The sequence below is a fragment of the Podarcis filfolensis genome, assembly GCF_964270895.1.
Source record: "Podarcis filfolensis genome assembly, chromosome: 1".
In the NCBI taxonomy this organism is placed as follows: domain Eukaryota; kingdom Metazoa; phylum Chordata; class Lepidosauria; order Squamata; family Lacertidae; genus Podarcis; species Podarcis filfolensis.
The window spans coordinates 15,990,625-16,013,213 of record NC_139604.1 but is presented as its reverse complement, the minus strand read 5'-3'; the positions used below and the strand labels follow the sequence as shown (position 1 = coordinate 16,013,213).

General features: G+C 43.9%; 1 protein-coding gene and 1 long non-coding RNA gene across 7 annotated transcripts in view; one reads left to right on the top strand and one right to left on the bottom strand.

Annotated features, from left to right (window-relative positions):
- LOC310743842 overlaps nucleotides 1-22,589 on the bottom strand; it is an 887,199-nt gene that overhangs the window by 780,953 nt on the left and 83,657 nt on the right. The gene's annotated exons all lie outside the window — the stretch shown is intronic.
- Nucleotides 1-22,589, top strand: part of HECW2 (HECT, C2 and WW domain containing E3 ubiquitin protein ligase 2) — a 192,929-nt gene that overhangs the window by 96,400 nt on the left and 73,940 nt on the right. For all 6 annotated transcript variants that reach the window (XM_083626115.1, XM_083626116.1, XM_083626117.1 and 3 more), the window contains 5 exons: nucleotides 10,615-10,709; nucleotides 12,095-12,167; nucleotides 15,220-15,389; nucleotides 15,898-16,040; nucleotides 20,547-20,647. In XM_083626115.1, the coding sequence (XP_083482241.1) occupies nucleotides 10,615-10,709; nucleotides 12,095-12,167; nucleotides 15,220-15,389; nucleotides 15,898-16,040; nucleotides 20,547-20,647 (582 nt within the window). The remainder of the gene's footprint in view (nucleotides 1-10,614; nucleotides 10,710-12,094; nucleotides 12,168-15,219; nucleotides 15,390-15,897; nucleotides 16,041-20,546; nucleotides 20,648-22,589) is intronic.

The window sequence follows — 22,589 nt, the reverse complement described above, 5'->3', positions numbered from 1 at the left end:
CACTGTCTGTAACGGAGCCCCATAAACATGGCTCCGTCAGTCGCTGGCAGGATCCGACAGTGGGCGTTTACGGAATTTCTTCCAGCATAAAAGCTCCTTAACGGAAACACGTCTTCTGGACTCTCTACGTGACAATTTCCGGCGAGGAGTGGGTGTCCCTATAGGAGGTCCTGAAACCTCCTCGCTGTTCTCGCTGGAATTGTCTCTGAGTCCTCCTTCCGACTCACTATCCCTTGGAACTGCCTCTCTCCCCCTGCTGGTTCCCTCATCAGCTGACAAGTCTCTGCCAGCCTCTGTGAGCCTCTTCCTCTCCAGTTCTCCCGATGGCAGTTCCCTGACATCCACCTCCCCTCCAGGGCCCCCTTCACCCCCTCCTTTCCCCTCCTCTGCGGGAGGCGAGGGAGCAAAACCCCTGAAAGAACTTCCCTCATCTTCCGAAGTCTTGAACATTTTCCTCCACCGGTTGCTGTTTCGGGTTTCTAAGTACTCATCCTCATCGGAATCTACTCCTTCTTCCAACTCAGACCCCGTGAATCCTTCCAATTCCTCCTCCTCGTCGGTGGTGCCAAAGTACTCCCTCCGGAACCTCGCTACTGACTGAGGTTTCCTGGGGAACCTTTGATGGAACGCTTCAATCAAGACCTCGTCATTGACTTCCTCTGCCGTTACCCAGGTGTTTTCTGACTCCGGTTCCCCTTCCCACGCTACCAAATACTCCACCTGATGACCCTTCCACCTGGAGTCGAGGATTTCCGCCACATGGTTGCTGCTTTCCCTCTCTTCTAAGACTGGTCCCCGTGGGAAAACCCCTTCATTTCCCCCCCTATATGGTGACAGCAATGACCTGTGGAATACTGGGTGCAGTTTCATGTGGTTCGGTAACCGGAGTCTGAAAGCCACTGGGTTAACCTGTTGAATGACCTCAAATGGTCCCAATCTTTTGGGTCTCAATTTCTTACAACCCCCCTTGAACGGCAATCCTTGGGTTGACAGCCACACCTGATCCCCCACCCTTATGGTTTCAGGTTGTATGCCCCCCTCAGGTCCAGTTTAGTAAAAATCTTTCCCTTCCTCACCCTGGTCAAAATGTCATCAATCCTGGGCATAGGGAAAGCCACTGGTTCCGACACGGCATTTAGGGTCCGGTAGTCCACGACCAATCTCGGTTTATCCGTGTTTTTTTTGTCCACAAAAAACACTGGGCTGCCCCCCACCGCTCTGGACTCTCTGATGAAACCTCTCTTCAGGTTTTTGTCAATAAACTCCCTCAACTCCTGCATTTCCCTGTCTGACATGGCATACAGCTTGCCCACAGGGAGCTGGGCTCCAGGGACTAGATTGATCTGGCAGTCAAAGGGTCTATGCGGTGGTAGTTTGTCTGCTTCCCTTTCGCTGAAGACATGGCTCAGGTCAGCGTATTGTTTGGGAACCTTTCTTTTGTCCGTTACTTCTGTTCCTGCTAGAAAGGCTCTTGCCCCTTCTGGAGCCTTGCCCTCTTTGCAATGTTCTAGGCAATGTGCTGACCCAAAGGAGACCACTCTCTGATGCCAACCCACTAGCGGATCATGCAACGCTAGCCAGCTCATCCCCAAAATAATGGGAGCCCCTCCCAAGGTGGCCACATTGAACGCTATTCTTTCGGTGTGCCTGGCTACCCTCATTACCATTGGGACGGTCTGTAAGCTGACTTCTCCTCCCAACAGCTCTCTCCCATCGATCGTGGTCACCTGCAAGGGGTTGCTTAAAGGGATAGTCTGTATCTGGTGTTCTGCTGCAAACTCCTTGCTCATAAAATTACAGGAGCTGCCTGAGTCCAATAGCGCCCTTATCTTTAAGGGATGTCCGTTTGGCAGCTCTAGCAACACCTCTATCACTAGGGCTGGTCTCGGAGGTTCAGGCGTGGGCACTTTTACTGCTCCTTCGCCTGACGGCTGTGCCCTGATGGTGGCAGTCAGGCGCTGGCTTTTACTTGGTCCTGCCCTTCCTCCTCCTTCCCCCCAACAGCTCCTGCCATCCCTTGCCATTCCTTTCTTTGTGGACAGACCCTGGCAAAATGACCTGGCTGCTGGCAGAGATAACATTTCTTGGGGCTCTTCCCCTCCTTCTTCCGCCCTTCACTGGGATTTGAAACTGCCCGCGCGCGCGCTGTTCCAACTTCCATCGGCTCTGCGGGCGGGAAAGTTGGCTCCGGAATCTCTGGAATGCGGAAATCCCTCCAACGCTCCCCTTTCCCTTCCCGCTTCTCCAAGGCTCTAGCCTCCTGTCGTGCTCCAATGGTCAGCGCTGATTTGGTCAGCTGGTCCATAGACTCCGCCCTGGGTGCCCGGGAAAGTTCATCTTTCACAGCCGAAGAAAGTCCCTCTTCAAAAAGCATTTGAATGGGTTCCGCTGACAGATCCCACCCCAATTTGTGTATCAGCATAGTAAACTCAGTCCAGTACTCACGGACAGATCGGCTCCCCTGTTTACAAGCCATCAACTGTCTGCGCACCACTCCCTGTTCAATCTCGCTGGAAAACATCAGGTCCATGGCGTGAAAAAACTTCCGTGCGTCTTTCAAGACTTCATCATGCCTTGCCATCAGGGGTCTAACCCAGTCTCTCGCCCCTCCTTCGAGATGGCTAACCACAAACCCCACTCGCGATTCCTCGTCGGGAAAGTCATCAAACTGCAGATTAAGAGCATACTGCATCTCTGTCCTAAAGGCTTGATAGTTCCTGGGATCCCCCCCAAACTTCTGCACCAATCCTGGCATCTTTCTTCCTTGTGGGGGGGCCTTTGCCCTTTCTGCATCCTGAGCCCTCCTCTCATCGAGCCTCGCCGTTTGCAGCGCTAGCTGGACCTCCAGGCTTGGACCGGCTCCAGCTCCTCCTGCAGGTCCGGTTCCGGCTGGGTTGCTCATGATGCTTTCTCTGCACAAGCTGCTTTCAGAGACTGTCGGATTGCTGAGATGGGATGTTGAGCTGCTTGTGCGTAAAGTTCCTAATCCCTCAGTGTTTGGCTAAGTCCACAAACCACTGTCTGTAACGGAGCCCCATAAACATGGCTCCGTCAGTCGCTGGCAGGATCCGACAGTGGGCGTTTACGGAATTTCTTCCAGCATAAAAGCTCCTTAACGGAAACACGTCTTCTGGACTCTCTACGTGACAATTTCCGGCGAGGAGTGGGTGTCCCTATAGGAGGTCCTGAAACCTCCTCGCTGTTCTCGCTGGAATTGTCTCTGAGTCCTCCTTCCGACTCACTATCCCTTGGAACTGCCTCTCTCCCCCTGCTGGTTCCCTCATCAGCTGACAAGTCTCTGCCAGCCTCTGTGAGCCTCTTCCTCTCCAGTTCTCCCGATGGCAGTTCCCTGACAGGTGGGTATTAGCTGATTTAAAAGTATCCATCACTCAAAATTCCCTCATGATGTAGAATCATGGATTTCTCTGGCAGGAAGGGAACAAAAAAAGGCAACCTGGTCCAGACTTAAAAACAAGGATCTGCACCCTTATCAGATAAGGCAAAATTATATTCTGATTGTTTCTTCCTCCTTTCATTCAGAATACTGAAGGGAAAGGCTGAGGATGAACAACGAAGATGAGGTTGGCTTAAAGTGGAGTTTTCACAGGCTCTGCTCTCCCAAATACGTTTTTACATGCACTTGTTAGGAATGTGAATAGTAGCTACTTACTGAAGCCTTTAAGGTATAGGTGGCAAACCTGAGCTGGTACTAAGAGCGGCAAAAGCAGCAAGAGATAGCAGCTCACCTGGGCCAGAGCGAGAGCTCCCACCTGTCTGGCTGCTAGAGTGACACTAACTCTTGCCTTATTATTATTATTAATTGAATTTATATACCGCCCTATACCCAGAGGTCTCAGGGTGGTTCACAGAACAAAATCAAAATATAAAATATATAATCAAAATAACCCCCCAACCCCACATTTTAAAAGGGCATAGGATGTTAATCATATCAACCAAAGGCCTGTTTAAAAAGGAACGTTTCTGCCTGGGAAGAAGAAGGAGGAGGAGGAGGAGAAGAAGAAGAAGAAGAAGAAGAAGAAGAAGAAGAAGAAGAAGAAGGTGGTAAAGGACACCTGGATGGTTAAGTCCAGTCAAAGGCAACTATGGGGTTGCGGCACTCATCTCACTTTTCAGGCCAAGAGGACCCTGACAGAAACCAGAGTTCACGTAAACACCATTTACCTTCCTGCCGCAGCAAAACCTATTTATCTACTTTCACTGGTGTGCTTTTGAACTGTTAGCTTGGCAGGAGCTGGGACAGAGCAACAGGATCTCACCCCGTCGCGGGGATTCGAACCACCGACATTCTGCTTGGCAAGCCCAAGAGGCTCAGTGGTTTAGACCACAGTGCCACCTGCGTCCTAAAGGTGTATAATGAAGGCGGCAGGCGAACTTCCCTGGGGAGAGCATTCCACAGAGAAGGAGTCACTGCAGAGAAGTCCCTAGGCTTAATTCACAGCCTGTTTACTAAAAGCAAAATAATGTTGGCATCTCTGCAAAATTCAGTTCCTCTGCCTACTCTTTTCATCCTTATCCTGTCACAAATAACTTACATCCAATGCACCACTCATGGGAACACAGGATGCTGCCTTATACTGAGGTCCATGTAGTTCAGTATTTGTTTACATTCTCTGGCAGCCGCTTATCAGGATTTTAGGCAGGATTCCTTCCAGCCACACCTGGAGATGCTTTGAGATTGAACCAGGGGCTTCTTGTTTGTGAAGCTGAAAGCTCTGCCACTCAGCTATAGTCTGCCCCAAATTACAGAAAATTGATGCAAGCTTAGGAAGGAAACAGTTCGGTATTTCCCCCCTGCTACAAAAGGGGAGGGGGCGACGTTTCTTTGATAAGCCAGGGCATGCAAGAAGAAGCGTCGCAAGATTAACCCCCCCATCAAAATTCCATCCTAGCTTCCTGAAAATTAATAATAAGAATATTATTACCATTATCATAAATATTTAAGTGTGTTTGGGAAGGGAGGGGTTCTCTGCAACCTAGAATCCAAAGGCAGGCAGAATACAAACATGTGAATCTGCTGCACACACAGAGGGAGTTACTCAGGAGAGGACATGAAGGGGAGGTTAAAGGAATAAAGAATGGTGCAGCTGCCAAATACGATGTTCTGATCAATGTTGTGATGAGCTGGCGCCCTCAGGCTGTCACCTGCTGAAAAGGCGACTGACTTTGTACTTCCAACACTAATGCCATAAGAAGCGCTGGGAAGTGTCACTCTTCCCGTTTGAGCAGAGAGTGAAGAGGTGCATCAAATGTCACATTCTTTTTAGCTATGGTAATTTAGCAGAGGAGAGCGGGGTGGGGTGGGGAGAGGATGGGGAAGGAGAAGACTGGGGAGACTGCCACATCCCATCATACGCAAGCGATGGCAAATTGCTCTTTCAGATTGTTGTTGTTTAGTCGTGTCCAACTCTTTGTGACCCCCTGGACCAGAGCACGCCAGGCACTCCTGTCTTCCACTGCCTCCCGCAGTTTGGTCAAACTCATGCTGGTAGATTTGAGAACACTGTCCAACCATCTCGTCCTCTGTCATCCCCTTCTCCTTGTGCCCTCAATCTTTCCCAACATCAGGGTCTTTTCCAGGGAGTCTTCTCATGAGGTGGCCAAAGTATTGGAGCCTCAGCTTCAGGATCTGTCCTTCCAGTGAGCACTCAGGGCTGATTTCCTTCAGAATGGATAGGTTTGATCTTCTTGCAGTCCATGGGACTCCCAAGAGTCTCCTCCAGCGCCATAATTCAAAAGCATAAATTCTTCGGCGATCAGCCTTCTTGATGGTCCAGCTCTCACTTCCATACATCACTACTGAGAAAACCTCTTTCAAATTACTGTTGCCTTTTTTCTGTCACACTTTCGATCTGTAGAGTCTTTTTGCTTCCTAGCTTCTGTTTGCAGTAAGTGAATCAAACTGAAGAGGGTAGTGGGTTGCTGGCTCAGCCCTTCCCAAGCATTTCCGTATCCAAGCAGGGGGTCTTGGTTCAAGTTCTGTGCTCTTAAGTCTGCACTGTCTTGATAAACAGAATGTTGTTTATTGCATTTTGGTTCCCTTTGTTGTCACCCGATTATTACCTGTGTGTAATTTTACAGAGCTGTAAGTCATTTATGGGTGGCGTTGTGGTCTAAACCACTGAGCCTAGGGCTTGCTGATCGGAAGGTCAGCGGTTCGAATCCCCGCGACGGGGTGAGCTCCCGTTGCTCAGTCCCTGCTCCTGCCAACCTAGCAGTTTGAAAGCACGTCAAAGAGCAAGTAGATTAATAGGTACTGCTCTGGTGGGAAGGTAAATGGCGTTTCCGTGCGCTGCTCTGGTTCGCCAGAAGTGGCTTAGTCATGCTGGCCACGTGACCTGGAAAAACTGTCTGCGGCCAGTAAAGCAAGATGAGTGCCAGAACCCCAGAGTTGTACGCGACTGGGCTTAACTGTCAGGGGTCCTTTACCTTTAAGCCATTTTGAGGCATTTTAAAACATATATAAAGCAATGAATTACAGAGGGTGGTGGAAGTAGACAAGGGTTGCTTTTCATTAATAAGCTCAGCCATCTGTAGAAAGCATCCCCTTTTCAACATGGGGGGGGGGGCAAATGAGTGTAGGCAAGAAGAAGACCTATTTGAAAGCACACACACACAAAAATGGCGCTAAAGCAGCTGGACTTTCAGTAAATAGACTGGCTTTCTGGGAATCTTATAATATATATATTTTTTATTCCCAGTGTTTACAACAGCCTTACTTAATACTGATTCCTCAAAAATCCCCACAGAGGGATGCACCAGTATCTCCTGGTGGAATAAAGAGATTTTTGTTGTTGTTTAGTCGTTTAGTCATGTCCGACTCTTCGTGACCCCATGGACCAGAGCACACCAGGCACTCCTGTCTTCCACTGCCTCCCCCAGTTTAGTCAAACTCCTGTTAGTAGCTTTAAGAACACTGTCCAACCATCTCGTCTTCTGTCATCCCCTTCTCCTTGTGCCCTCAATCTTTCCCAACATCAGAGTCTTTTCCAGGGAGTCTTCTCTTCACACGAGGTGGCCAAAGTATTGGCGCCTCAGCTTCAGGATCTGTCCTTCCAGTGAGCACTCAGGGCTGATTTCCTTGAGAATGGATAGGTTTGATCTTCTTGCAGTCCATGGGACTCTCAAGAGTCTCCTCCAGTACCACAATTCAAAAGCATCAATTCTCCAGTGATCAGCCTTCTTTATGGTCCAGCTCTCACTTCCATATATCACTACTGGGAAAACCATAGCTTTAGCTATACATATATCATAAAATATAGAAGACATCAAAAATGAATGGAAGATTTCTGGAATATCATTTTTTAAAAAAAACAATTAACGAAGATATTTGGTGTCTCCAGAGCTCTTTTTGCTCCTTATGTGATCAATGCTCATTAATTGTTTCACGCAGAGACCATTTACGTGATTACTTTCCCCAATTGGTTTGCTCAATCATTGAAGCGCTGCTGGAAATGGAACCATTTGCAGAGAAGCTTTAAGTACATTTTCTCTGATCCTCAGTAAAAGGAAATACGAGGGGTGGCTGCAAATTGTCACATTAAATATTGTGCATGGACTTGCACATGGAGAGGTGAAGAAACCTTAAATAAATGCAAACATCCTAACCCACTGTCAAAGCAGTTATAAACTCCAATGGAATACATCAAAGTGATTAACAAAAATTCTCAGTTAAAACTGGTGGCCTGGGCTTTTTAATGTGTCCCATTGACTCTGAAGAGTATGGTGAAGTTGCCTGGGTTTATTATCCATTGTGTATTCATGGAGCTGCACACAGGGCCATTTCCAGGTTTTGTGGAGGCCCCAGGCAAACTTCCCTCAGTTGGTTCTCCTTCCCGCCTGCCATGCTACTGCAGGCAGGATGTCCATGGTGGCGGCAGCATGAGTGGAACGGTGAGCATAGCTTCCCGCCCCATGCTCCTATGTGACTGCACCATCATCTGAAGAATGCCAGCCGTGCACCTGATGTACCTGCACCAGACATTGGGACCATGCTGTATGGCCCAGACATTTCCTTCTCTGCAGCCACATCAGCTGTAGTAGCAAGGGCAGTGGTGACGAACTTTTTCCAGGGCACCATCATTTGCCCGCATTTGCTGCATGCTGGTGCAAGTATACCGAGCAGAGGAGCTAGCTAAGCCCATACATAGAATTGCCGTGGTTGGATGAGACTGGAGTTTTTAACCAGAGAGACGTGGTGCTACTCTGACTTCACAAAAAATCTCTCCTGAGTATTAGGGGATCCTTTGAAAAAGGCTGGGAGGTGAGGTGGGAAACGTCAATGCAAAGGGAGAATCACCAAAAATTGGGCTGGGGCAACTTGCGTGAGTTCCCCTGTGCCACATACTTGACCTTTCCTTCTGATTTTCTGTTTCTGCAGCACTGAATACCACCCATTGTCTTGTGATCATTTGTTTTAGAAGGCTTTCCACATTAACTCTGTAGTTTATGGTAGTTCTAATGGTTTTTCACCTGGTCTGCCATGCTACATCTTTGTTTTACAGCTACTGGCCATGATTTACAGTGACCTAAAACTTCCCGCATTGTTTAATGTTTATATAAAACATATAAGTGCATTTGGTTCCCCCGTTTTTTTTTTACTTTAGAAGCCAAATGATTCATTGCTGCTGTAGCCTAAAGTTGTCAGATTCAAAGCTTCAGCCATTTCAGCTAAGCAGATGTTGAAACGCAATGACAGCTCTGTCGTTTATGGTTTTTATATTCATCTTAATTAATTCTTGGGACACAGTCATAGTAAATATACAACAACATCTTCTATCTTTTGAAAATGGAAAGAGCACACACCATGTTTTGTTTGGGGCCGGGATCTTGAATTAATGTTTTGGCTCCGACTTTATCAGACCTATAAATCCAGAGCACATACTTCAACATTTCTATGTCCCTGTGTTTTGATTACAAGTTGTGAATCAATAAAAACTGCAAAGGCTCTGGCTTCTATCTGATAAAAACTTATTGTAAGACCTAACTAAATAGATAGTGAAAGTTTAGTCTTGCAGGAATGTGCTTTCATTATTTTTCTAGGGTGCAGCTCAGTATTGTTTATTGGCATCTTATCTTGGCTCTGAGCCTTTCGGGTCCTCTGCTGCCTTTTATATTTCTGGAGTAGGAGGTTGATTGTTTGTGGCCTGAGTACATTTCAGTGAGCCATGTTTTTGTTGCTCCTCTTGTTTGCTCCCCCCCACCCTTTCAATAATAGCTCTGTGCCACTCAACTCAAATATAGCTTGGAACTGGAGCTGATAGCATCCTTGCAGAAACTGCAATGGGCCTTGTGTTTCATGCAGCAGCTGTGGAAGTCAGGACAAAGTAGCCCAATCTGCCAAATATGGTTTGGTTTTTTTTAAAAAAACAACAACCCCATGCTCTAGACCAGGCTTCCTCAAACTCGGCCCTCCAGATGTTTTTGGCCTACAGCTCCCATGATGCCTAGCTAGCAGGACCAGTGGTCAGGGATGATGGGAATTGTAGTCTCAAAACATCTGGAGGGCCGAGTTTGAGGAAGCCTGCTCTAGATTATAGAATTCCACTTCTGAACACTAAATCCATAGAAATTTAAAGGGGGGAAAGTATCTTTTGGCCTAGGAAGAACTCCATTCTGAAATTTTTATTGTACAGGCAGGATTCAGTCTGGACTATCAAGAGCCTGCAAGTGAAGACAGCTGTGGATAAGTCATTCAGGACCCCAGACAGAGCCCAGTGGGGCAGACAACTTGTTCTAACATGAGCCCATCTGAGTTTTGCGCCCCATAGGCATTAACTACCCTCGTGAGGCTATGCTCCCTTGCTGAGGAGCTCAAAGCCTTAAAGGGCATCTCTCTGACCCAGAACATTCCACTACCTGTCTTACGCCAGGCATAGCGCCTATCTTGGTGAGGTGGCTCAGGGAAGAGGCTGACGCCTCAGTGGAACTGGGCCTGAGAGACACAGGTTCTGCAGGCTTGAAAGTCGCAGGCTTGGAAGGTTCCTGATTGTTTGGCTTGGGCCCAATGCTTTCTCAATCTCTTCCTCCTTCATGTCTTGGTTCCTGCTGGACTTTGAAATCACGACATATTGTTTCCTGATCAGTGCAGGGGTAATATATTAAAGCTGATGCAGTTGAGGATACTGGGGTTGGGATGTATAATAGTAGGAGGGGTGCCAACTTGAATAAAATATTGGGGGGAGGGCAGGTAAGCCCTGCCCCACATAATTGATCACATGACACAGTGCGTGCATGCACGCCATTTCAAGGGCAATACCAATCAATTTGTGGGGGCTGCCCCCTCAGATAGAAGTTGGCTCCTGTGAATAGTAGGGTTACACGTAAGGGTGCTTGCAACCACCTACGAGAAAGAAAGAAAAAAATAGGGAATATACCAGGGGTCTCCCTAACAGTATGCTCATTGTCACAAGTCTTTAAGAGGATCTTTTAATAGAGTAACAGGTATTATCTTTCTCAAATGGTTGCAAGTTGTTCCATTGCAAGCACTGTGCTCCCAAGCACCTGTTCCATTGACTGACTGCTTCCATTCAGTAATGCGAATCTTTCATGAGTTCTGCATACTCTTACTCCACCCTTCCATTATTTCCCCCCCAGCTGAAATAAAGATCTGCTTTAAATACTACCATGGTATAAGCGGAGCCCTGCGAGCAACAACTCCATGTATCACTGTGAAAAACCCTGCTGTGATGGTGAGTATCTTTTATTCATTGCTTGACACTGAGCCAATCTGTTTTAACGCTAACATTAAACTTGCTAATTTAGGTTGGCATCTGATATTTTCCAGTAAGTTATCTGATCTAGTGAGGATGTCAATGGGAAGATGTGATGAGTGAAATCCTTCCATTGTCACTGAAGTTAATTTCACTTATCACATCGTCACCTGAAGCTGGTAGCACAGACTTCAGTGTGTCCAGGATTTTATCACTTTGTTTTAATTCTGCATGTTGAATGAGCTACCCTTGTGGTCCTGTTCTCTGACTTAATGCATGCCAACTCTACTATTGCCCATAAATATTCAGTATGGTCACTGGCTGGTGTGTTCCACAGACAGATGCTTTGTTCTTTGTTGAGTAGGCTACAGCAAATTACAACCATATTTCTCTCTTCCTCTCTCCCCCCATTGCTACATGCCATGGTAAGCCAAACTACCCAAGAACAAACCTTGGCTGCAACATGTGGTTCTAAGGAGACAGCTTAACCACAATCTTGGGTTCAGACAACACACTAGGGAAGGCCTTGGCTTAGCTCAGTGCCGGAGTAAAAAAAAGACCAGCAAGGAGCACATTCATGCAGTTCCAGTAGGCCGCAGCTGATGATGATGATGATGATAATTTATTATTTATACCCAGCCCATCTGGCTGGGTTTCCCCAGCCACTCTGGGTGGCTCCCAACAAAATATTAATATTAATACAGTAATAATAATAAGGCGATAAAAGATCAAACATTAAAAACTTCCCTAAACAGGGCTGTCTTCAGATGTCTTCTAAAAGTCAGATAGTTGTTTATTTCCTTGACATCTGGTGAGAGGGTGTTCCACAGGGCGGGCACCACTATCGAGAAGGCCCTCTGCCTAATTCCCTGTAACCTCACTTTTCGCAGGGAGGGAACGGCCGGAAGGCCCTCGGAGCTGGACCTCAGTGTCCGGGCTGAACAAGCTTGCTTTTCCATGTTGTGTGAACTACCTCTCTTCTCCATCTCTCTCACACACATGATAAAAAAATAAACACTTAAGAAGGCTGTGGGAGCTTATCTCTCTATAAGCCTATTTGTCATAGAAATAACCCTGTCAGGAATATGCAATTTGTTGCTTACAATGATTTTTATTTAATTTAACTCAGTATTTTTATACTGCCTTTCCGGGTAAAACACTCTCTCAAAGTGGCTCAGGTGAGTTCCATTGCCATTCTAAGAGAACGAGGAAGGTGTTTGTGGTGAGTTCTGGCACCTCTTTTTCTAGAAAAACAGCACTAGGCAGGCTGTCATAATTCTGTTCCCTTGTTATAAATTCTTTCTCTAATTTACATACTACTTTCACATTCAGAAGTGACCACAATAATTTCCCCCTCTTTTCAGATGGGGGCAGAGGGCACTGAAGGTGGTTCGGCAAGCCAGCACTCCCGAAAATTAGTTAGCTTTACACTCTCAGGTAAGAATACTTTTAAATTCTGTTTTCCTTTTTTTTTTTTTTTACACTTTAAATCAAGGTATTGTGAACTTGTGTTTTAGGAAATGTTGCTCATTCTGTAAACTTTGGGGGAAGGATATAATGTGTGTGTGTGGTTATAGGCAGGGCTTTTTTCCCAGCCAGCATCTCTGTAGTGTTGTGGTGCTGTCCCCCTGCACGGCGCTCAGGGCTGCACGACAGAGGTGTTTGGCGGCATGGCGCTTGGGACTGCGGGTGGCAGGGTGATTGTGGGGGTGCAGAGGTCGGCGGCGCAAGTGCCCCCCACCCCGCGACGGTAGGGTGAATGGGTGGAACTTTGGGCTGGTGTTCTGCCCCAGAAAAAGCTCAACAACAAAAAAAGTTCAGCAAGTTCCGGGCACCTCTTTTTCTAGAAAAGAAAGCCCTGGTTATAGGCATCCAGTGTTGTGTTGTCCACCTTCATTCAGGCAGGGACATTTTTTGCTCCAGCTAGCAGTGAAGAAAGGGACGCGGGTGGCACTGTGGGTTAAACCACAGAGCCTAGGACTTACCGATCAGAAGGTTGGCGGTTCAAATCCCCGCGACGGGGTGAGCTCCCGTTGCTCAGTCCCTGCTCCTGCCAACCTAGCAGTTCGAAAGCATGTCAAAGTGCAAGTAGATAAATAGGTACCACTCTGGCAGGAAGGTAAAATGGCGTTTCCGTGCGCTGCTCTGGTTCGCCAAAAGCGGCTTAGTCATGCTGGCCACATGACCCAGAAGCTGTACGCCGGCTCCCTCGGCCAATAAAGCGAGATGATCTCCGCAACCCCAGAGTCGGCCACAACTGGACCTAATGGTCAGGGGTCCCTTTACCTTTACCTTTAGCAGTGAAGAAATGGAAACTGTGGCAAGCCCTTCTGGCTCCCAGTCTAAGCATCACTGAGGACCTGCATGTGAGATGAGACAAAGGGATTTTTCTCTTACCTGCTGCTCCCTCTGGACCTGACACAGAGCCCAATTTTGCATGTACAGCCGCACTGATTCACCTCTGAGAGTTGGTTAGTGTTCCTGTGGCTGCATATTCACTTCGGAGCCTTGCTTTATGCAAGGAACGTGCTCTGCAAGGTCAGGAGTCTTGTTCTGTATCTATCTGATATTATATGTGAGCTGACAGGTGAAACAGCTATCTTAGAGGGTGGAGGGGACATTTGACAGGCATCCAGAGATGGTGAGCCAGAATGTTCAGCTACGCTGCTCACACTTTTTCAGCTCCCTGGACAGATTAACCTCCTTGTTCCAAAAATGGTTCTTCTGAAGTATGTTACTCAGTATAAAGATGTCAAAATTAAAAGCAATGGCGCAGACCTTATCAGAACTTGAAGAGCAGTTAACAGAATGGATTTATTTCATGGAGTGCTTTTGTTTTTCTATAGAAAAGTGTTCAGAAACTGGTGTCTTTTGAAGTGCTGCATTTCTGTGGTGTTGCTAAACTGCAGACATTGCTGCAGCTGAACTCTGAAATCTGTCCATTAACATGACTTTTCTACCTATATGTGTTGAAGGACAACCTGGAGAAGTGCAGAATTTTGTATTTTTGAGCTTTTGCTTCCCATATCGCGCTCTCTTGCTCTCTCTTGTTTATACGCACATTTATCACTGTTGTTATTTTAACATTTGCTCACTGCTGATAAAACCCCAGATCAAACACTAGCACTTTTACCCTGTCACATATTTTTCACAGGTTTCTAGAATGTCTTGATCTTCCCCTGAATTTCCATTGCTAACACCTTTTGTCTCTTTGCTGGGAATTAATGTTTCCTCTATTATTAGCACACCATTATTATTATTTTTTAAGAAAGTAGAATAAAATAAGCAAAGGTTATGTGTTTCATGAGAGGCAGCTATGTTAAGCCTAGTTGCATAAATAGAATTCTTTTGCCTCTAGCCAGGAAGTTGGTGTAATTATCCCACCCACTAATTTGGCTATCTCCAGGGCTTTTTTTCACTGGAACTCAGTTCTGGCACCTCTCAGGTGGGCACCATTGTCATTATAAGTGAATGAGGGAGGCCCTCGTTCATGGTGAGTTCTGGCACCTCTTTTTATAGATAAATAGCATTAGCTACCTCCAGCAGTATGCAAATAAATCCATGTCTTAACCAGCACATCAACACTGCAGATTAATACACTGAACAAGAGGCGGAGCTGTAACTCTCTGGTAAAGCACATGTTTTGCATGAAAGCAAGCCTCAGATTCATTCCCAGAGCCACAGGCAGTCAGTGTAGACAATATGGAGTTAGATGGACAATGATCTGACTTGGTATAACACAGCTTACTATGTACATATCAATCTATTCTACCAACTGCCTAACGTCTGAACAAACAACATGACAGCACAGCTATGAGACAAAGTCATTCCCATAAAGGAATTGACATTTAAGAATTTCAGTTGTGTTTTAACTGTAGATAACCCACCCATTTGAACTTCCTGTGTGTTCTTAGTGATTTTTTAATGACTACAAACTACCATTAAAATGTTTATTTTATAAATTGAGATGGGTATACCAAATTAATAAACAATGGACAAAATGTACAACCATATTGACACAGTTATTAAAAACCTGACACAGCAGTACAGTTGATCTCAAACTGGAGTTTGCATTTAATTTCTGAAGAAGTTAGCAAATGCTACATGTAAAGGAAATGGAACTTTGTGTTTTAGTGTGCTTTGCTTCTCCATTACAGTTGACATACTTCTTTTGGAAGTCAGATGTGGTGTTAAATGTCTCTGTCCTTTGTAAATATTATTTGCCACCCTCAAAAGCCAAATTGTGCTCTTCTGACTGAATATAGAATAACTGATGCAAGATAATGTCTGCATGCTGTAGAATTGATGTTTTGTTTTGTATGTGTACTTTTCCAACAATAAATATTGAAGCCATGTTGAAGCCTGCCTATCTGTCAATCTGTCCTACGCTGTCAGAACACTTGGTGAAAAACTGGATAACAAAGTAAAGGCATTTGGTGAAAAATAATTGGCGCCATGTTTTCTGTTTTTCCTTTTCTGTGTTTTAAAGACATTAGGGCAGTTGGACTTAAGAAAGGAATGTTCTTCAATCCTGATCCTTACTTAAAGATGTCCATTCAGCCTGGAAAAAAGAGCACATTTCCTACATTTGCTCACCATGGCCAGGAAAGGCGGTCTACTATCATCAGTAACACAACAAATCCTGTTTGGCACAGAGAGGTAATCGATGGCTTTCAAGGAACCTCTCAGTATCTGTGGTAGAAATTCTTTCTTTGGGTTATTGCCGACAAGATTTCCTACACTCTGTTCCTTAATTCTAAGTGCATGTCTGCCCCCCAGTATTGTCTGGGGAACAAAAATCTGTTCTGTCACTAGCCCACTGGAGCCAATTGCATTCTGCTTTATCCAGGAATATAGATTCAGACTTCCCGTTCATGTGAAAAATAGGCTAATTGGATTATCTTTTCTTAGAACAAAACTCTCTTATTCCTTTGCATTACGTGCTGTTTCCTTGTGCCCTATGTTCTTCTTGGTGACAAAAGATCTAACAATGGTAGTTCATGAGGCTGCTTGCATGTTTGGCTAAGATATATTCTGTGGTTTTCCTGCCAAATATTTTGGGGGGCTGTTTTGTACCCCTGAACTCCGGTGTTGCTGAGCAAATCAAGAATTGCTATATTTGATGTTGATTGTGATATGAAATATATGTTTGTTTTCTTATTTCCAGAAATATTCTTTCGTAGCACTTCTAACAGACGTCTTGGAAATTGAAATCAAAGATAAATTTGCAAAGAGTCGGCCGATCATCAAGCGTTTTCTTGGGAAGCTTACTATACCAGTCCAGAGACTATTGGAAAGGCATGCAATAGGGTAAACAAATATACTTTCATTGTTCATTTTAAATCAGCCAAGAGGAAAAGGAAGTTTGCCTTTCCCTAACAAAATATAAATAATTTAAATTTAAATTACCAGGAAGCCAAGCATTTTTGTAAACTTACTGTTTGATTTGAATCTTGCCTCAAAGTATTCTGGGAATTCAAAAGTTTTCGCTCTTTCTATCAGTAAAAGTTTTTCTCTTGTAAAAGCTATTTCACTCTTTCTATTTATCATTTGCTTATAACTACTTTGAATCCTTTTTGTGTGTCAAAATATGTTGAGTTGTGGGAGAACAGGTTCATACAGTGGTGTGCAAATTTATTCAGAACATTTATATATCTTTTCATACCATTCAAACACTTCAGACTATCTTCTTATTAATTAGAAAGATGCAACTAATTTCATTGAAGATTAGGACAGCACTAATATTTTAATGCATCCCATGCTGTCTCTAAACGTTAATGACCTTTTTGTCACATTTATGTTATAGTCTCCGGTGACTATTCTATTAAATGTGTAAGGTTCACTTGCTTCGTAAAACTCGTGAAGAGTTGCACAAGAATATATCTTACCTAATGTCAAATTTTCAACCTACAGTGATGATGTGCTATAAATGTTGAATAACAGGTTGGGGATGAGTTGGGGATGCAGTTGCTTTCCCAGATTTCCCAGACATAGCCAGTATTTGGTCCTCGTAAACAGCGTCTGGGTGTAAAACTGCTGAAATGTCCAGGAAAATCTGGATGTAGCCCATGTCGGAAGTGAGATTTGGCACACAAGAAAAGCTCAACATGGAATTCTGCTAAATATTGATCCATATAGTTAGGGAAGTTTTTAATGATTTATGTTTCAATGTATTTTTAATCTCTGTTGGAAGCCGCCCAGAGTGGCTGGGGAAACCCAGTCAGATGGGCGGGGTACAAATAAATTATTATTATTATTATTATTATTATTATTATTATTATTACTACTACTACTACTACACATCAGATCAATACTTTCTGAACTAAGAAATGCAAACTGACACTTTAGTGTCCTGGTTTTCACTTTTTGAAATATGCCAACCCTAAGATATATAATCATATAGGAAAAGAGCAATTAAGAGGAAACAAGGCATAGTGTTTAATAAGAGCCCATGAAATATAGAACATGAAATAAAATGCCCAAAGTATTTTGACAAATGACACTTAACAGCCTGCAGATGTGTGAAACACCTTAGCCCCAATGCAACTTGAAATTCTTAATCCACTGAGGACTCCCACACCTTGCCTAGTAACTGGAGCACTAACAGAGGAAGCATCTCACAGAGGTACATCTAGCACAGTGGTTTTTTGCCTCTTGTTGCCATCACTATGCTGGCTACACACTTCGTGCTTTAGTGTTTCAAAAACGCAATATTCATCCATGTACAGTCCCCATATGGCTTGTGAGCATGGGGGTTTGCTGCTTCAGCATGCTCGAAGGAGGCAGTTGCATCTGGGAATACATTCAGTGCTCCCAGGGCGTCTTAAGCAGTTGATGGACTGTGTCCAGTAGATTCATTACTCCATCAGTTTTATCCATGACTTGTGTAACTGTAGCTTTTATTGAGACCTATGAAGGAGAAGTTGCTGGTAGATGGGGCCAAATAAGCACACATTTCAGATCAGTTGAAACTAAAAGTCTCTTGTTCTTAGCTTCAGCTGGATATAGAATATTCCTACTGGGAATACTTTATTTTAAACACTCCTCCTGTAGAACTCGGAACATTCTGAAGTCCATGGAACATTTTCAGTTGACTGTAAAAGGCACCCAATCTGGGTGATAGTATAGATTTAAAAAACAACAACAACTGCCTGTCCTCAATTCTGTGAAGTTTCTAGTTCAGCACAGTGTTGTCATGCTTCTTGCATGACTATCAAGGATAAAATCAGCTTGTAAACAAATGGCCTCCTTTTTCGCAGATTTCCCCACCAAAATAACACGTTGCATAAATGGAGAAAGACAAATTCAGTTTGAAAACAGTTGTCAGCTTTTTCCAAGGTGGTGTTGATGCAGGTAAGAAAAAATACATTGCAGATTTGACAAGATTAGATCAGGTTATTTTGGCTGAGCTTGGTGCCCCCCCCCCAATAGGAGAATCCCATTGGGCCAATTAGTTGCTTTTTAGTGTTCTAAAACATTCAAGGTTCTTTGAACATGGGTCATAGTCTCAAGAACAAAATGTTACTTTCTTAAGAAATGCTGGCATTCTTTTTTTTTAAGTATTCAAATAATTTTGAGTACTATGTTGCTTTTTTGTTTGATATAGTAATCTGATTCCAATTTGAAATTCAAGAATTCTGATATGCTAGTCTGATAGAGGTGTTTTAAATAAATTTGCACACTGCTGGGTACTAGAATATCATCATTACTATTCTAGGCAAGTTTTCAGATATTGCTTAATTGCTCACATGCTCATTTCCCATCTCTTGTAGTAGTTCACTATTCTTATTGTAGTGTTCAGCTGAAGAGAGAATATAAATACATTTGTTTAAGCCACCAGGGGGCAGAATATTTCCACTTATATTTTATAACGCTGAATTATGCATTTTTTTTTAATTTGAAGAATATCTGACAGTTAAAGGAAATACAGTAGATTCATTTATAATTATTTCCATTATCTGCCAGTCATGGCTGTACAGTGTGTGTGTGTGTGTGTGTTTGCTGTGACTACTTCAGTATTTTGTTAAGAACACAGGAAAGTAAAACTAGCATTGTGCCAAATTTTCGGGGGTGAACATTTATGTATTTTTGCACAAAAAAGTCGTTTGTTTGAATATTTATGATCCACATTTTCATAAAATGCATATAGGCAGCTTACAACATCAAATGCAATAAGATACACCAGTTAATATCTGTGAAACGTAATTTAAAGCATCAACAAAATAGCAATTGATCATGGCTTTTGGGTGGCCTGAAATGATCACCCTTAGTCTTACTGTTTACATGTTTGTCCACTCTAGCTTCCTTCTTCTCCCAACTGTTTCTTCTTTGGAATTTTTCCTTTAAACAAAGTTTTATTTTCCCGTTGCCTATGTGATCTCAATCAGCAAGGGATTAAATAGCTGCTGTGGTGATAAAACAGTTCCACATAGCCAGTTAGTGGCCCTCATACTACCAAAACTCTAAATTGAGGAAAAAGAGGGAGTGTGCCAGTCTATTGATGAGGTAACCAGACTGATACTCCTTGTCCTGCCATAGTGTACTGCCAGGTTGTAAAACCTCCATTTTAGCACAAAAAGTCTCTGGTCCAGTGACGGGGATTTGCATGTAGAAACAGGATCCACACTGTAACTAAGGTGTGTGCATACAAATGCAGGTCTTCATGTGGATGTTGTCTGTCTGCACAGCATTGCTTGCAATGGGTTGCACATCTAGATGCCACATCCTTTTTGACAATCAGATGTGCATCCCACTGAGAGCAACGTCCTGCAGAACTGCAACATCCACATCTGGATGCACATCGAATTCACAGTGTGGATCCTGATTTGCAAGTGATGAGGAGAGATGTGAGACAGGTCCCAGGAGCTCACCTTGGATTAACTCAGAAATTACCCAGTCTCTCTCCTCCCTTAAATCAGAACGTATTGGGTAGTTTTCCTGACCCGGTTAACGGGACTGCCATTTCTGAAAGCCATCCACTTTATCCCCCTCACTGCCGAAACTAACTTCTGCCTTACTTTCACTCATTTGCTATGGTGGACAAGGCACTGAAGGCACACAGAGAGAATAGAGATAAAGTTCTCCCAAGGGCTTGTGCAGAAGAAACAAGGAAGTATGCTTGAGGGTGGGTATTATGAGAAAGGCTTTTGGAGACAGAAGAGGGCAGCAGAAGCAAGTAGGGGAGCCAAGAATTCTTCTTTGGCTCAGATTTTGAACCAAACTGGAGAAGATTTAAGGGGTTGTAGTGCTAACAAATCTATTGATAAATATTTGGTAGCCTGCTTCCATATACAGTGGTACCTTGTGTTACATACACTTCAGGTTACACACGATTCAGGTTACAGACTCCGCTAACCCAGAAATAGTACCTCGGGTTAAGAACTTTGCTTCAGGATGAGAACAGAAATCGTGCTCCGGTGGTGCGGCGGCAGCAGGAGGCCCCATTAACTAAAGTGGTGCTTCAGGTTAAGAACAGTTTCAGGTTAAGAACGGACCTCCGGAACGAATTAAGTACTTAACCTGAGGTACCACTGTACAGTTCTCCTTAGCTGGATCAGGTTGTTTGCAATAGTTTCATTGCCCTCTTCTGGAGCAGAGTCAGACAAGGAAGACTGGCCCATCTCTCCTGAAAATAGTTCTGGACTTTTTCTCTACCACTGAACAAACAAACAAACAAAAAATTGTGGTGATACTTTCAGTGGAAACATTTGTGGAACTGTCTCCCCTGGTTTTTGTTTTGGTTCAGGTGTGGTTGAAAGCACTTTGAAAGTTACACAGAGCACAAGAGAGACCTCATATATTTCTTCTCCTTCGCAGAGACCAAATTCTCAGCTACAACCTTGGCAGAAGGCTTCCAGCTGACCATGTAAGCGGCTATCTTCAGTTCAAGGTAGAGATTACATCTTCGATCCATGAAGGTGAGAGTTTGCAACAAAAACGTGCACATTTGCTGTTGGGTGGAAGGTGTTTCATGTTCGGCCGGTTACATCTTTCCAAGTGTCTTGAGCCGTATTTTGATTTATAGTGCACTATTACTCAGTGTAACCACAGCCATATGTAAAAGATGTTTCACTATCAACAAAACCAAATAGCCAGACGGAAACAAAAGAGAGGTGGGGAGGAGGAGGATAGAAATTGAAACCGATGCATCTTAAAGAATCTCAATTTGCCCCACTCTCCCAGTCTGTATCTTGTTAATCACTCCACCCCTTTCCACTAAATGGCAAAATTATGCCTTTACACTCCTCCTAACCAGATCCTTCCAAATTATTGCCCACCAAGGCTGTACACAGACAAATGCAGGGCTACACCTTCCATTTTATAATCTCTTGTATCTGATTATGGCCATGTTGATAAGGCACCCTATTTATTTACATTTATATAACTTATGTGCCTAGCTTTATTACATTCCTTTATTTTACTGTTCATTTCTGAGAGTAATCCTTGTCTGACCAGTTCCTCACTTCCTTAACAAGTGCAGTTGCGCTCTAGTATGCCTAGATAGCTCTACGTATCTAGCAAGCTTTGATTTTTGTTAAGAAAAGCTAACGGTATCACCTCTTAGCTCCCATTTTAAGTAATACTCCCAAATCTAACATTCTCAGGTTTGCCTGGGGTGGGGGAAAATAGAGTGAAGCATAGACTGCTATTTTTTTTAGAGCAGGGCCCTTTTATATAAAACTTATTCTGCAGAGTACTTCGATGGTGCTGTATAAATCTATAAATTAATGTTTTTAAAGTTTTCTTTCTCTTTATTTTGGGAATGTGGATCTAATGCTATATTCACGGGCTGTTCATTTTATGTTGCAATAAAATTGAAAGCTCGAGCTGATATGAAACCTTTGATCTATTTTAGAGGCACGTGGTACAGAATGTGCTTCTGGTTTTCCTGCTTTTTTTTTTTTTTAAATCAGGCAGTGTTTATATTACCGTTTTGTAAAAAGCTCACACCCACATTGCTATATATCAATGTGTGGTTACGTGCTAAGCCCAAGTTCATGTGCAAGAGCATGCAATTCAGAAAAGCGGTTAAGTGTCTTTTCTTGAGCACCGTACACGCTCCACAACTGGTTTTGAAAGAACTGACAGCATTGCAGGAATTTTCATGATGGTATATTTCATAAGATTAGTTGTCGTCCCCCCCACCCCACCCCCGCACAACCTCACCAATTTTTAAAATGATCCTGTGGAAGAAAGCTGCAGTGAGTCTGTATATACTCTCTGTGTAGCTATCTGCCCCACCTGGTTCCCTAGCTGCCCCACTGTGACTTGGATCTGCCTTTCCATGAGTATGTCTCTAGTTCCCCATAAATCCCCTTGCTTTGGAATGTACAACCTGAGCCCCAAACTGAGATATCCTTTGAGATATTCTCACACCACAGCTGCCCATCTACCAGCTCTCCCAAGATGTTAATAGTGCCTTTCATGCATGCCACTGAACTTCATCGGCTGTGCCAGGCAACCTGTCGGTCAAAGCTGCCTGGGTTCAAAGACCTTAAATACAGAGCATAGCGGTTTTATATAAGCCTTTCACCTTTGACCAACCAAAGGCGCTACGTGCTGTTTCTGCACGTAGTGTCAATTCTGCCTTTGTGAGCAATAGCCTTCCATAGGTTAACTAGATGTTTAATGTTTGTTTTTGTTTTTCTTTAAGCACCATTCTGTCTTTCCCCTTTGGTCTCTTAATCTTATTTTTTTAAAAAAAAGAATTGACAAGGTTTTGGAAAGGACATTGGTTAAAAGCGCAAGGAACATTGTCTTTTTACCGTCGAAACTACTGTATTTTTTACTCTATAAGACTCACTTTTTCCCTCCTAAAAAGTAAGGGGAAATGTGTGTGCATCTTATGGAGCGAATGCA